General features: G+C 44.8%; 1 protein-coding gene across 1 annotated transcript in view; it reads left to right on the top strand.

Annotated features, from left to right (window-relative positions):
• SLC15A5 (solute carrier family 15 member 5) overlaps positions 1-13869 on the top strand; it is a 52268-nt gene that overhangs the window by 15697 nt on the left and 22702 nt on the right. Inside the window, exons 4-6 of the mRNA XM_082239014.1 lie at positions 2732-2901; positions 6998-7218; positions 8346-8532. Coding sequence (XP_082095140.1) covers positions 2732-2901; positions 6998-7218; positions 8346-8532 — 578 coding nt within the window. The remainder of the gene's footprint in view (positions 1-2731; positions 2902-6997; positions 7219-8345; positions 8533-13869) is intronic.

Here is a 13869-nt window from a genome sequence, read left to right as displayed (position 1 = left end):
TTTAGTCGTGTCCGACTCTTCATGACCACATGGAGCAGAGCATGCCAGGCACTCCTGTCTTCCACTGCCTCCTGCAGTTTGGTCAAACTCATGCTGGTAGCTTCGAGAACACTGTCCAACCATCTCATCTTCTGCCATCCCCTTCTCCTTGTGCCCTCCATCTTTCCCAACATCAAGAACTTTTCCAGGGAGTCTTCTCTTCTCATGGGGTGGCCAAAGTATTGGAGCCTCAGCTTCAGGATCTGTCCTTCCAGTGAGCACTCAGGGCTGATTTCCTTCAGAATGGATAGGTTTGATCTTCTTGCAGTCCATGGGACTCTCAAGAGTCTCCTCCAGCACCATAATTCAAAAGCATCAATTCTTTGGTGATCAGCCTTCTTTATGGTCCAGCTCTCACTTCCATACATCAAAACTGGGAAAACCATAGCTTTAACTATACGGACCTTTGTTGGCAAGGTGATGTCGCTGCTTTTTAAGATGCTGTCTAGGTTTGTCATTGCTTTTCTCCCAAGAAGCAGGCATCTTTTAATTTCGTGACTGCTGTCACCATCTGCAGTGATCATGGAGCCCAAGAAAGTAAAATTTCTCACTGCCTCCATTTCTTTCCCTTCTATTTGCCAGGAGGTGATGGGACCATGGTCTTATATTACCCCCTGATGACAATGTATTTATTTATTGGGTTTATATCCCCTCCTTTTTCTCCAAGGGTCTCAAAGTGCCATGTACGACTCCCACCCATCTCATTTAGCCCCCACAACAACCCTGTGAGGTAAATTAGGCTGAGAGGGTGTAACTGGCCCCAGGTCACCCAATGCGCTTCACAGCCAAATGGGGATTTGAACCCGACCCCCCACCACGTCCTAGTACAACACTCTAACCGCAGCACCACAATGGCTCTAAATTGAGTGTGCAAGATTCTCTTCATTTCTGTGAGCGAAGTCAGAACTGTTACTCATCCTTGTTCCTTGTGGCAAACCTGAGCCATCTTCAAGCCAAGCGAGATAAGCTCACAAGGCTTATTTTCAATACAAATGTGTGCCTCTGCGTACGTGTGTTTAATGGGAGCCGAAATGGTCCTAAGTAAATAAACAGCGTTGACATTTTCAGAGCTTTCAATGGTGACCTTGGGGAAACTCCGTTTCCTGGTGCTCCCGACATTTTGATACCACCCTGACAGCCGCCAAAGGGTTCTCGGTACTGTTAAATTTACTCAAATTGGGTCTGTCATTGTTTTCTCCCCCTTTGGCTGCCTGCTGTCTGTATTCCGCCAGGCTCTCTTTGCGGATGTTCTGCTCTGCTCTGACTCATCCGCTGTCATTCTTTGCTCTAACAAGATGAAAGATGATTTTGCTCAAAGTTAAAGCCAACCTGGGGATTCTTATGGTCTCTCTGGGCTTCTGACTTGTAAAGGTTCTGCCCTGACCTTTGGAGTCCTTAAATAACTCTTGATCTCAAATTACTGAGTGGGGGAAAAAAGCTTCAGAATTATGGCTGTCAGTATGATTAAAGAAATCTTAGTTGATTAATTGTATGAATTTTAATTGACTGATTATTGGACGAAAGCAACATGAACTTCCATAGGAACAAAAAGATTGTTTTGGAGGAAGGAAAGCTTATTTTCTTTGTAGCTTGACGTCTATGTCAGAGATGTTAAGAGGCATTCTCTTCTATGTGGGAGAAAGGGGTTGCCTCTTCTTCAGATGGCAATTGTCACTTGCAATTCTTGTATTTAAACACTTATTTAAAAAAGCACCAGTGCCTGATTTTTTAAACTGGGGCACCTTTTTAACTGGTTGATTGACTAAACAGTGCAGCAGATCAGCAGATTTTTCCTCTAATAGCAAACTCTGGTGGTTGGGTGTCTGGCTATTTGGATGGGAAAACAACCTCCACAAATTGTAGAAGTTTCTGTTGAGAGATTCACGAGATACATAGAAATAAATCAATCTATCATCTATCTATCTGTAAATATTGAAAAATACATTTCTTTGGTAGGTTCTTCCTTTTCCATTGCATATGCATCCCATATCACCTGCATGATTTTGAACAATGAAGGCGGATGAAGAATGTCAGAGAGTAGGGGACGGTTGGCTCTGTTTTTAAAGTGTTGAGATGAATTCTAAATTAGTAGGATCATCTTATAGGTAGCGGGTGTTGCAGTTAGTGTTATCATATCATTACTGTAAAATGAATTGGATGCCGCAGTGGATTAGAAGCTGCAGCAGATTATGCTATTAGTTGGGGGGGGGTTATTGTGTGATTTGGTGATGCCAATAAATATTTGACTTCAATGCACTTGGAATTATTTTCTTCAACACTTCTGTGACTGTTTGGCCAAACCATTCAGTTTCTTGGTTATAAACAGAGAGGATATATGAAAACAGCCAACCAGGGAAGAGAACACAGAGGCACTTCTTAATGCCCATGCAATAATGGAGTACACTTATAAGATCTTGAAATAACAAAATTCCATCTGAGCTTCTAGGATGGTCTTTGTTGATTAACGGGAGTATTTTGGTGTAGCTTGGGAGTTGTTGCCTTAAATTTGGAAAAGAAGGCACAGGATATTACCAACAATGGACCTGTTTCCCCCAAAACTATAGTCCATAAAGAATGTAATTTCAAAACAAACTGATATCTTCTAATGAATAATGGTTCTTCTTCCCATCCCTCCAAAAATGACTCTTGTGGACATTTCTTTTCTTTTCTTTTCTTTTCTTTTCTCCTGTAGGTTTTATTGGCTGGAAAATTTAAGTTCTGCCATTGTCTTGGTCATCATTTCATACATCCAGCAGTCGGTGGCCAAAAACCTTGGCTTTCTTATCCCCTTTGTGTCTGTCCTGATGGCGCTGATCACCATCCATATGGCACGCAGTGAAATGATTTACCAGCCCCCAAAAGGTAACCCAGTAAATTACGTGAAGAATCCTTGGTGGTGGTGGTTAAATTTGGGGCGCAGGAGAGAAAGAAAATCTTCGAAGTTCTAAAAATTGCAGGTTTAAATCTATTTAATTTGTACTCAGGGGGGTCCGAAAGCATATATTCCAGTGTGATATATTATTGCCGGGGTACATATTGCAGCCTGGCATATCAAGGCCACCTGGGAAAGTCCTGGAGGCCCTGAGTATTGCCATTATGTCATGGAACTGCCATCGGAGCCAGAGGGAGAGAGAGGGCTCCAGAGGGGTTTCGGAGAGCGTCCCGGAAGGGAGAGAAGCAGCACATCTTCTGGGGAAGGAAATCAGCGTAGCACCAGTGGAGAAGGGGGGGCAGATGGGGGAATCGGCGAGGAGGCTCCATGACTCTTCACCGGTGACCAGCGGGGAGAGCACAGGTCCTCCGCTGCCCACACCCTCCCTGCGCAGAAGGCTTCCACGCAGGGAGACTAGGCAGAGACTAGGCGTCAAAGAACTTCTTTGCTGGAAGAAGTTCAAGAAACGCCCACTGACGGATTCTGCCAGCGATTGAGACAGCCAGGGGCGAGTGGCTGTCCAGACAGAAAAGGTTCACTCAGGCAACCCAGCCAGATGTGGCGACCATTTACACACGAGCAACCCCTAGAACCATTACACATTAGCTTAAGATGGTCATGTATCTACATTACAGTCCTGTGTTTGAAGGACAGTCTGTCAGTTTGCATTTACTTGGTGCTGAAAGTATTGATCTGGTGTGTAGAGATCTTTCCTATTCTAATTACAGTGGTACCTCGCAAGACGAATGCCTCGCAAGACGAAAAACTCGCAAGACGAAAGAGTTTTTGGTTTTTTGAGTTGCTTCGCAAGACAAATTTCCCAATGGGCTTGCTTCGCAAGACGAAAACGTCTTGCAAGTTTGTTTCCTTTTTCTTAAAACCGTTAATACCGTGCTTCGCAAGACAAAAAATTTGCAAGACGAAAAAACTCGCAGAACGAATTAATTTCATCTTGCGAGGCACCACTGTAATTCAAGAGGGTTCTGGAAGCTTCTCTGTGTGAAAGAAACGAGCAGAAGGTTCATGATGTTTGGGTTATTCCTTCAGAGAAGCTGAGTACAGCTGGCTTAAACTGGTTCTGTTAACTCTTCTGTCAAGGTCTTGCTGACTATAAAAGTAAGACCAGAAGGAGCCTCAGTTTCACTTTCTCTTTCTATCTCTTTTCCTTCTGGTGTGGTGTTCTGTACAAAGTATGCTTAGTGTTAATGTTTAGACTTATTATAAGTTATTGTAAGTTTAAGTTAAGTCTGCTGCAAGTGGATTTCTGATGGACAGTGCCAATCCTGAATGTATTGGATTTGTGACCATTATGCTCATTTGCCTTCAGTAGCAGTAAAGCTCTGCTGGATGAAATATTAACTGCCTCTGGTCTATTTTGGGGGAATCTTGCAATGTGTTTAAGTTTTTACTGTGCTAACTATGCATTGGAATTTTGCTCTGGCTCAATATTGAATAGACTTTCATAACACAGTCTGGCCCAAGTCCAGTTCAAAGATAAAGAAACCTAACAATGGAGGGAGGACATGGACAATTGACTAAGTAGGGCCGCAGGCCACCTAGTCACAGTGTGACAATGCATGCTGGGCTTCCAACCAGCCACTCTGGTGGTGTCATCAGTGGAAACAGGGCTGGCTCAAGATGTTTTGCTGCCCGAGGTGAAGGACAAGATGGCACCCTTCCATAAGGCATGTACAGAAGCCAAGTTGAATTGTAGTTGAACCTTACTCTGATACTGGTGAAAGGAGAGTATCTTCCACTGTACTTCTGGGCAGTAGGGTAGGGGTATTTCTGTCCCTTCCCTGCACCTCAGCATCTGCCACCTGAGGCAGCCTCAGTCTGCCTCATTGTTGGGCCGGCCTTAAGTGGAAGTGGTGCTGGACTGACCGGGTTTATTACCAGCCTGCTTCCAATCCATTGAATATCATTATATCTGCCTTTACCTTTTGGCTGCCTTTGCTGTTTGCATTCTGGGATGACAGAGAAGGCAGTAAGAACTTCTATGGCAGAACAGGCCCTTAAGTCTGTGTATTGTGTTGTTTTGACTGCCGGCAAGTATGCTAATGTCTTGGCGTTCTTCCCCATAATTGCTTAAAAATAAATCTTGTTAATTTCTGTTAATTTTTCAAGACAGCAAATAGAGTATATCTTGGCCACTAAGAACAGGACAAGACTTTCTTGAGAAAACACCACTCGTTTCTTCCCACCCCCTTGGTTACCTTCAATCTGGTATTTTGTTATATATAGCAGACGAAATGAGCAGTTTCGATTCTGCTACTAACAAAGGTGCCTATATTCCTTCCAGCCAGAATGGGGCATATAGGAAAGAGATACTGGAGGTTTATTGTAGCAAACAAACAGCACTGTGCCAAAAAATTAAAATTAAAATGAATCTTGCACATTTTATTTCAACCATTCTTCATAAACTTATGAGAACAGAAATTGCATTGGAAAAATTATGAAAGAGGGGAACAAATTTTGGTGCAACTTTCATAGGCGAGTATGGCTGCCTTCACCCTTAGAAACACTCCCATTGGACGGGTGGGAGTGACATGTGCAGTTGTTTACCACAATGCCTATGGCCAAACCTCACATTTGTAGCCAATAAAGTTGTGGCCTTATTTGATCCCAAACCAATATGCCATGTGTTGTCTAGTTATTTGCACCTTAGGGAAGAGGGTGGTCACGGGGCTTCGATACGCAAATGGTAATAGTGTAGTTCATCTTTAAAAATGAGTTGTTTAAGATCAGCCTGCGGATTTGTAGCGGCACTGGGATTTAAGTTTCCTAGGTTTGCATTCAGCGCTACTTCCTCTAGAATTGCACAAGTCTTCATTTTTGCTGCAGTTTGGTTTGCACTTTTTTTTTTGTTGCTGGCGTTCTTCTCCTGCTTCACTGTTTCCCTTTTAGGAGGCAGCTTGAGTGCTGCCTGGTTAGCTCCTTTCCCCTCTCTTCTTAATAGCTGAGTTTATAACCTTATTTTGGCTTCTTCCAATCAGATGAGTCGTCTGGAATTCTTCCCCCAAGTCAATAATTCAAGTCCATAGGTGACCTTAAAGAAATGATTGCATTTTATTTTAAGGTAGCTTTTCTCTCCCTTTCCAAATGTGGGCCATGCATATGTCAAGCAGGGATTTCATTTGCATTTCTTCACCTAGCTGTAATTTTGACAATTGGCAGTTGACCAAAGATTGGGAGAAGGGGAGGGGAATCATCTAGAGAGCCATGTAGACTTTTTAAGAACCGTAATTAAGTAATATAGATTAGTTCAAGGTCAGAGGAATAGAATACTGGAGCCAAGATTTTTCAGGAGAAAGAGCGAGAAGGGTGGACTATCTCTTGCAAAACATTTTAATCTGCTCCTGTAATGTAGCCACCAAAGTCCAACAACTGTGTGTATATTTGGGTATGTATGTATTAAACATATGTACTTGCTACTCCAGAGCCAACTCCAATTTATATATGGAGCTGTAAAGGTAAAGGACCCCTGGATGGGTAAGTTCAGTCAAAGGCGACTATGGGGTTGCGATGCTCATCTTGCTTTCAGGCTAAGGGACATGGCGTTTGTCCACAGACAGCTTTTCGGGTCATGGGGCCAGCATGACTAAACCACTTCGGTGCAACAGGACACCATGACGGAAACCAGAGCGCACGGAAATGCCATTTACATTCCCGCCACAGTGGTACCTATTTATCTACTTGCACTGGTATGCTTTCAGACTGCTAGGTTGTCAGGAGCTGGGACAGAGCAATGGGAGCTCAACCCATCACACAGATTCGAACCGCCAATCTTCCAATCAGCAAGCTCAAGAGACTCAGTGGTTTAGACCACAGCGCCACTATTCGTACAGCTCTTTGCAAGGGTTTGTTAAGGGTCCTTGGTGTTGTCAGGAGACCTCAGCTCCTTCCCAGAGTTGCAATCTCAGAAAATGTTGTGATAATTTTCCCAGGGGGTTGGGCTTCCAACTCTACAATTTGATGATTCAATGACTCTGTTGTGGTTCATTGCCTTCTCTCACTTTTCCATAGGTAATGGCCTGTTGACAGTCTGTGGCGTCGTTGCTAATGCACTGAGAGTATGCTGTGTAAAATGCCGCTACTTCAGTGGGGATGTCACAAACTGGCTAGACCATGCCAAGGAGAACTACGGCGGCCAGTACAGCGAAACTCAAGTGGAAAGCACAAAATTGCTTGTCCGTCTCTTCCCTTTCATTGCCTTCCAAATCCTCTATAGGATATGTGTTGTACAGGTAAGGGTGTGACTCCTCGTAGTTCTAAATCCATTTTTTGAATTGCAATCCCAGAGGAGGCAGATTTATAATATAATGCATACCCTCCAAGATGCTGCAACGAAAAATGGGAATGCCATCTTCCAGGGCCTCACTTCTGTGTGAGTCACATGACCCACGTGAGATCGCAACCCCAGAAAAACATTTTTTCAGGCATGGCACCCAAAAACTTGTGTTTTGAGGTGCCGCACGAGATTGCAGCCTGGAAAAGGCTTTTTTTTCTGAGGTGAGATCATGACATGGTATTGTGATGCCCCCAATGGCCGCCATGCTCTTATGGGAAAACACTAGATTTCCCTGTTTTTCCAGGGCAATTGAAGGGCATAACGGCCACTATAGGACACTGTACCACGAGATCCAGTCATACTTCAATGCTATGTCTGATTCAATCTAAAACTACTGTTTCGCTCATGATCTCGTAAATTTGAAAGGTGACCACTCACAGCCTTGTAATTTTGAAAGCGGGCAATGGCTGTGGTTCTACCAGGAACTGTCCTTGCAGGCTCTTTGGAGATGCGGCAGCAGATTCTGAAGTACTTGGAAGTATCTTGGAACTGAATTTTTAAGTGCCCTCTGCAGGGCAATATGGTTATAGGAAAAAAAGAGGGAATGAAATAATCAAGAGGTTGGAGCATATCTTTCTGGTGAGGAAAGGCAAAAACGCTTGCAACTTTTTAGTACAGAAAACCAAAAGCAAATAGTGAGATGATTTTTGGTTTGTAGGATTATGGCTGGCAATAGATAAAGGATCCTCCATCCCTAATTCTAGAATTTGGGGTCCTACACTGAGGCAGCCTGGCAATGACTTCCGAACTGCGAAAAGGATGTTCTTCACACAATGCATAATCTGAATTTATAGAATTCACTTTCATGGAAGGAGGAGACAGCCCCTTGCGTTGACAATCCTTACAAATAAATAAATTGTGCCTGCTCCAACCATAGCCTTCTCATTTCTCCTATACTGACCTAGAATAAAGCACTCACCTTTAAAATGGGCATGGAAAAAACTGGGAGAACTGTTCCCCCTATAAACAGAAGCCGATTATGCCAACAAGCAAATGTTATGGTCTTTCCCCCTTTTGACGTAGATACCATCAGGATATTATCTGCAGGCAATGAATTCAAATTTGAATCTGAATGGGTTTCTCTTGCCAGTAGCAGCCATGAATGTGATAAGCATCCTGCCATTCTTAATTCTGGTTCCTGTGCTGGAGTGCCTCAACACTTGTCTCTTTAGTCCTGAAACAAGTGGACGATTCTCTGCAGTCTGTATTGGTGAGTACTAATATACGCTAATTTTCATGTGCAAGAGCTATTGGTTTTTGTGTTTCTTGGCAGCCAAACAGTATTTGTAAATTTAATGAATTGTTTTGAGGTGATGCGGAGGATCTGTTAACTAAAACGCTTGGGTATAATTGATCGTGGCTTCATTGATTCTTACCTTTCCTTGACAGTATATCTGTAAGGTGGTGCCTTCATTATTAAGCACGTCTTCAATACCTGAGCAATGTGTGGTTTTACGCTGGGAAAACATTACAATTATTTTGTTCATTGCATTTTGCAGCTTTCCTTTCCTCCCAAAGAGATCTTAAACACCTTGTACCTTCACAACAATCCTTGCATGGTAGACTAGGCTGAGAGATAATGGTATGCCCCAAGTCATCCAGCAAACTCATGGCTGTGCAGAGATCTGACATTTTCTGCAAGCTACATGGAGAATTTTGTTGCTGGGCCGCCAATATCAGTACTGTAAATAAATAAAACTAAATATGGGTTTTCCCCATCTAAGCCCAGTGTTTTGCCACCAGCTTCGTTAAACACCACCTTGCACTGAATGAAGAAGTACGGGGGTGGGGGGAACATCCTCTGAAAAGGTATCTATTAACACCTTTCAGGGAAGCAGAATTGGCACCAGAGGTCAGACCTTCATAGAATACATTGGCAACCCTATCTTCCATCCTATCAGTCCCAATGGGCACCAGTCAACAATGCCGTTCAAGTGTAGTGTAGACGAAATGGGGGAGGATGTGATTGCCACTCCATACCTCCCCATCATTTCTGACAAGAGCTGCCCAATAGTGAAATGGGCTCCCTTTGAAGATGGTAGACTCTCCTTCATGGAAGGTTTGTAAACAGAGGTTGGGTCGCCATCTGTCTGGGATTCTTTGACTGCGATTCCTGCATTGTGTGGCGAGTTCCCGCCTCCCCCCAGCAAAAATAAAGACACAAGACAACATAATTAAGGTTAATGGGCTAAAATTGGCCACAACTTTATTTGTTACAGGTGATGAGCGATATTGGCCTTAGGCATTGGCATTGGTCCTAACGACTATCTGGCTTCAGTCCATCAGCCTGAAGGCCGGGAAGGGTTAACACCAGCAGGGGTCACCTGGCCTCCATAGGCTTCGGACATGGCCACGCCCCCTGGAGTCCTTTACCGGACTACCCTTCATTATCCGGGGGAGGTGATGGCGCTCCTCCCCCCCATTCATCTACATAACAATACCCCTACCAATGCCTAACCGCCACTCGAGCAAAGCTCGCCGCCAATACCCTCAGACCTGCAACCAATCCCTAATCCCAGCAGATATGTCAGCCAGCCAAACATTGTTTCCCTCATTGGAAAGATGTACGCCATCCTCGCGGTAGAGGGCCACCTTGCTGTATTGGATGTTGGGATGGTCAATGACTCGTCCCCCCAGCTCTGCCAATCTACGAGCCACCGAGCGTTCCAGAATCTTTCTGGATTTGTTTATAGCAATAGGGCATCAGCAATCCCGCCAAATGTGCCTTTCCAATAGTGATGACCAAATTATGACCAGCTTAGGAAAAGAAATCCTCAATTCATCAAAATCATTGTAAATGTTCCACATTATGTCCACGCCCTTCGTATAAGCCAAATCATTTTCTCCCAATTGGATAACTAAAGCATCCAGTGGGCCTTCTTTGGCAGCTCTAGCTTTTACTGCCAACACATTCTACGGCGGGTGATCCAGGAGATCTCCAAGATTGGCAGCAAAGAGGACACTCCTCTGCCATGCTTACCTTAAATGCAGCAAGCCACACCCCCTGAGCCAGCCTATTGGATGGCCAGGGAAATGATGTGGCAGAGGATCCCCTGTTCGTGCGGGGCTGCGAGCCAGCCTCCGCACAAGTGTTGGGGGCATGAAGCCCGCAACACCACCTCCTCCCAAGGTCGGAAGTGGCTTTGCAGAGGGTTGGACTAGATGACTTTGTGATTCTATGAATTTGATGATTCACCAAACCATTCATTTCGCTCTTCTCGCAGCTGGCTGCTCCACCAGGCGGCAAATGTATTTTTTGTATTGGAAACTATGGATGTTGGGGGGGGGGGTGTTCTCAAAATAATATGCTTGTATTGCCTTCCCAGCACTACCGTGTCATCCACTGAAAGACATTTGATCCTACTCCAAAGGGCGTGACAGTCTTTTGCATGTTATTTTCACATTTAAAGTAAAGGTAAAGGTACCCCTGCCCGAACGGGCCAGTCTTGCCAGACTCTGGGGTTTGTGCGCCCATCTCACATCTATTGGCCGGGGGCCAGCGCTGTCCGGAGACACTTCCGGGTCACGTGGCCAGCGTGACAACGCTGCTCTGGCGAGCCAGAGCCGCACACGGAACGCCGTTTACCTTCCCGCTGGTAAGCGGTACCTATTTATCTACTTGCCCCCGGGGGTGCTTTCGAACTGCTAGGTTGGCAGGCGCTGGGACCGAGCAGCGGGAGCGCACCCCGCCGCGGGGATTCGAACCGCCGACCTTTCGATCGGCAAGCCCTAGGCGCTGAGGCTTTAGCCCACAGCGCCACCCGCGTCCCCAAATTTTCACATTTAGACCTTGCCTAAAGCACCGAATATATTTGCTCCAATTTGGAACCTTCTGAATATTTAGGCGCAGCTGTGTGTTTTGGGAGTGAGAATAGGATTCTATTTGTGGCCTGCTTCCTGGTCTTCAACTGCGCTGTTGACCAAGGTTGTTACACGAAAGAATCCTCATCCCATTCTGTTGAGTTATGAAGGAGAAGTATGGAGGGGAAAGCGATAATCCGGCAAACTTCAATCCAAGCAATGGTCTGGTTAACTGGAAGTGGGGGAAATGTCTCCAATACAGATGCAATCAAACACCTATGCATAGTATAGGGTAGTGGCAAAGGCACCAAAGTCCCTGGTTCAAATCCTGCTCCTGCTTCATGATCACAAGGTGGCCTTGGGACAAAGACTCAGTTTCAGCTTCCACCAGCACTGTCTGCAATTTGAAGATAACCTTGACCTGACTTACAGGTAGGGATGGGGGATAGATTCACTTTGAATTTTAATAGGAACTTATCTAACTCTGACTTCTGAAAACATTGTCCACACTTCTACTCATCCCACTGCTTTCTCCCAGGGAAAATCCGCTCTTTACTGCTGACTCGGAACAATAACAACAGCAATACAGTAATTTATTAATTGTATCCAACCCTGTTCATTTGACTGTGTTGTCCCAGCCACTCTGAGCAACCCTGATGAGCGGACATCAATCATTTTTTTCCATGGGTTGACATTTGCTCCAATCCAGCGGTAAAGAGTAAGGGAAGTGGCAGGGCAAACAGGAAGATGCTTGGACCCATACCTGGAAAGCACTGAACAAGCGGAAAACCTCAAGGACCCATGCTTTCTATGTGTAGATGAGCCCTTAGGCTAGAATCAAGGTGCTGATTCTAGTGTATAAATCCCTAGACAGCCTGGAGCCTCCATACCTGAAAGATCATCTCACCCCTTATATACCCAGCTGATTACTGCATTCTGCAGGTGAGACCCTCCTGCAATGCTGTGCACAGTGTAGGAATTGGGCTTACAGTGGAATTCCCTCCTCTTGAATATTAGATAGGCACCACCTCTGTTGACTTTTCAACCACCTACTGTGAAGATCTTCCTCTTCCAGCAAGTTTTTAAGTAGAGATCTTCACCAGTCTGCATCTGTGCTGCAATTGTTTTTAAGATGCCTCATCATTTGTGTTTGTCACCCTGGTCTCCTTTGGAAGGAAGCGTGGGACAGAAATTTAAGAAATAGAACCATACGTATCAAATAAGATGAGCCTTCCAAGCATTGGTTTGGACCATGAACTTGCATCCTTGCATTGTCTGACTTATCTCAATAATAATAATAATAATATATTTTTTATTTATACCCCGCCCTTCCCGGTTCAAAAACCGGGCTCAGGGTGGCTAACAACAAATTTAAAACACATTGAAACACTTAATTATAAAAGCAGCATAAAATACAGTATAAAAACATGAATGACAATAAAAATAAAAAATTAATTAGATAATCCCCAGGGCTAGCTGGCTGAATTGGTCCTGCTTGGGCCAGCGAGGAGGCCAGGGGAGAATTAGATGTGGGGTCTCAGAGCAGGTGATCTTCATAAAAGGGGAGGGGGAGGGAAGAGAAGAGAAATAAAAGATCAGGCTGAATTCAAATTAAAGGCCAGGCGGAATAGCTCTGTCTTACAGGCCTGACAGAAGGAGATTAAATCCTGAAATCCTGTCTCATGGGACAGAGCATTCCACCAGGTCGGAGCCATCACTGAGAAGGCCCTGGCCCTGGTGGAGGATAGTTTGCCTTCCTTAGGGCCCGGGACCTCTAAACTATGGTTATTCATGGACCTTAGGTTCCTCTGCCGGGCATACCAGGAGAGGTGGTCCCGTAGATACGAGGGCCCTAAGCCCTCGTTGAGGTTTCCAACACAGGGATTCCTTTTGGCCCCTTCAGACCCCAGTGTTAAGATTCAGTGAACATAGGGAAGAGATGCGAATTTCCTCATTTCTGCATGAATTTAACAACTGAGCTGCTCTTCCCATCCTGCCTCGCAGTTTAAAACAGACGTGCACACTTAGGAATTGATGTTTCCTGTTCTCCTAGTATTTAATTCAGGACCTCAATTGCATGTGGTGCAGCCAGTGCCAAAAGACAGGAAGTATTAATCTGACTAGAATTAGCCTCATTAAGTTTGTTGTAAAGCTTTGTGCAAAGTAGAAGCGCATGGAACAGAAGGTGGCAATTACTTGGGATTTTGAAATAAAACAGTTTCTCCACTGAACCGTAGGAAAGAACGTTCAGATAGCAATAATGGTGGTTCTCCAAGTTGCGGCTTGGAAGTTCTGAAGTCTAATGATGCTGCAAAAGTTTGAGAGGTTAAACATTTCAAAAGGTATCTGGTGTGGCACTGCGAAAGCTTTTTAGAAAAGAATGTCTGAGAGGTTATAGTTAATGGGCATAAGAAGAGAAGCTAAACCTGGAATGCTTTCTTTGGTAAGTAAGTGGAAGAATCCTGGGCAGGTTGTGGACCTTCGAGAGAAGATGTGATGCTCTGTCAAGTTGTCATGGCTCAGATGGAAGGAATCTGGTCCTACCACCCTATCTGGGTTATCTTACTGCAGGAACCTTTTTCCCTTTAAGGGCCACAGTCCTTATTGGGGAGCCCCATACTTGTGGTGGGTGGAGCCAGAGGAGAATGTGGGTGGGGCAATGGATGTCTACAATAACCAAGTATGTGTGTACACATACTTGCACACACCTCTGTCTCTACCTTCCAGTCAGGCAAAAGCCCCCCAA

Source organism: Podarcis vaucheri (genome assembly GCF_965113315.1).
Source record: "Podarcis vaucheri genome assembly, chromosome: 10".
NCBI lineage: Eukaryota > Metazoa > Chordata > Lepidosauria > Squamata > Lacertidae > Podarcis > Podarcis vaucheri.
The sequence above is the reverse complement of the archived record's forward strand: the minus strand, read 5'-3'. Positions and strand labels throughout refer to the sequence as shown.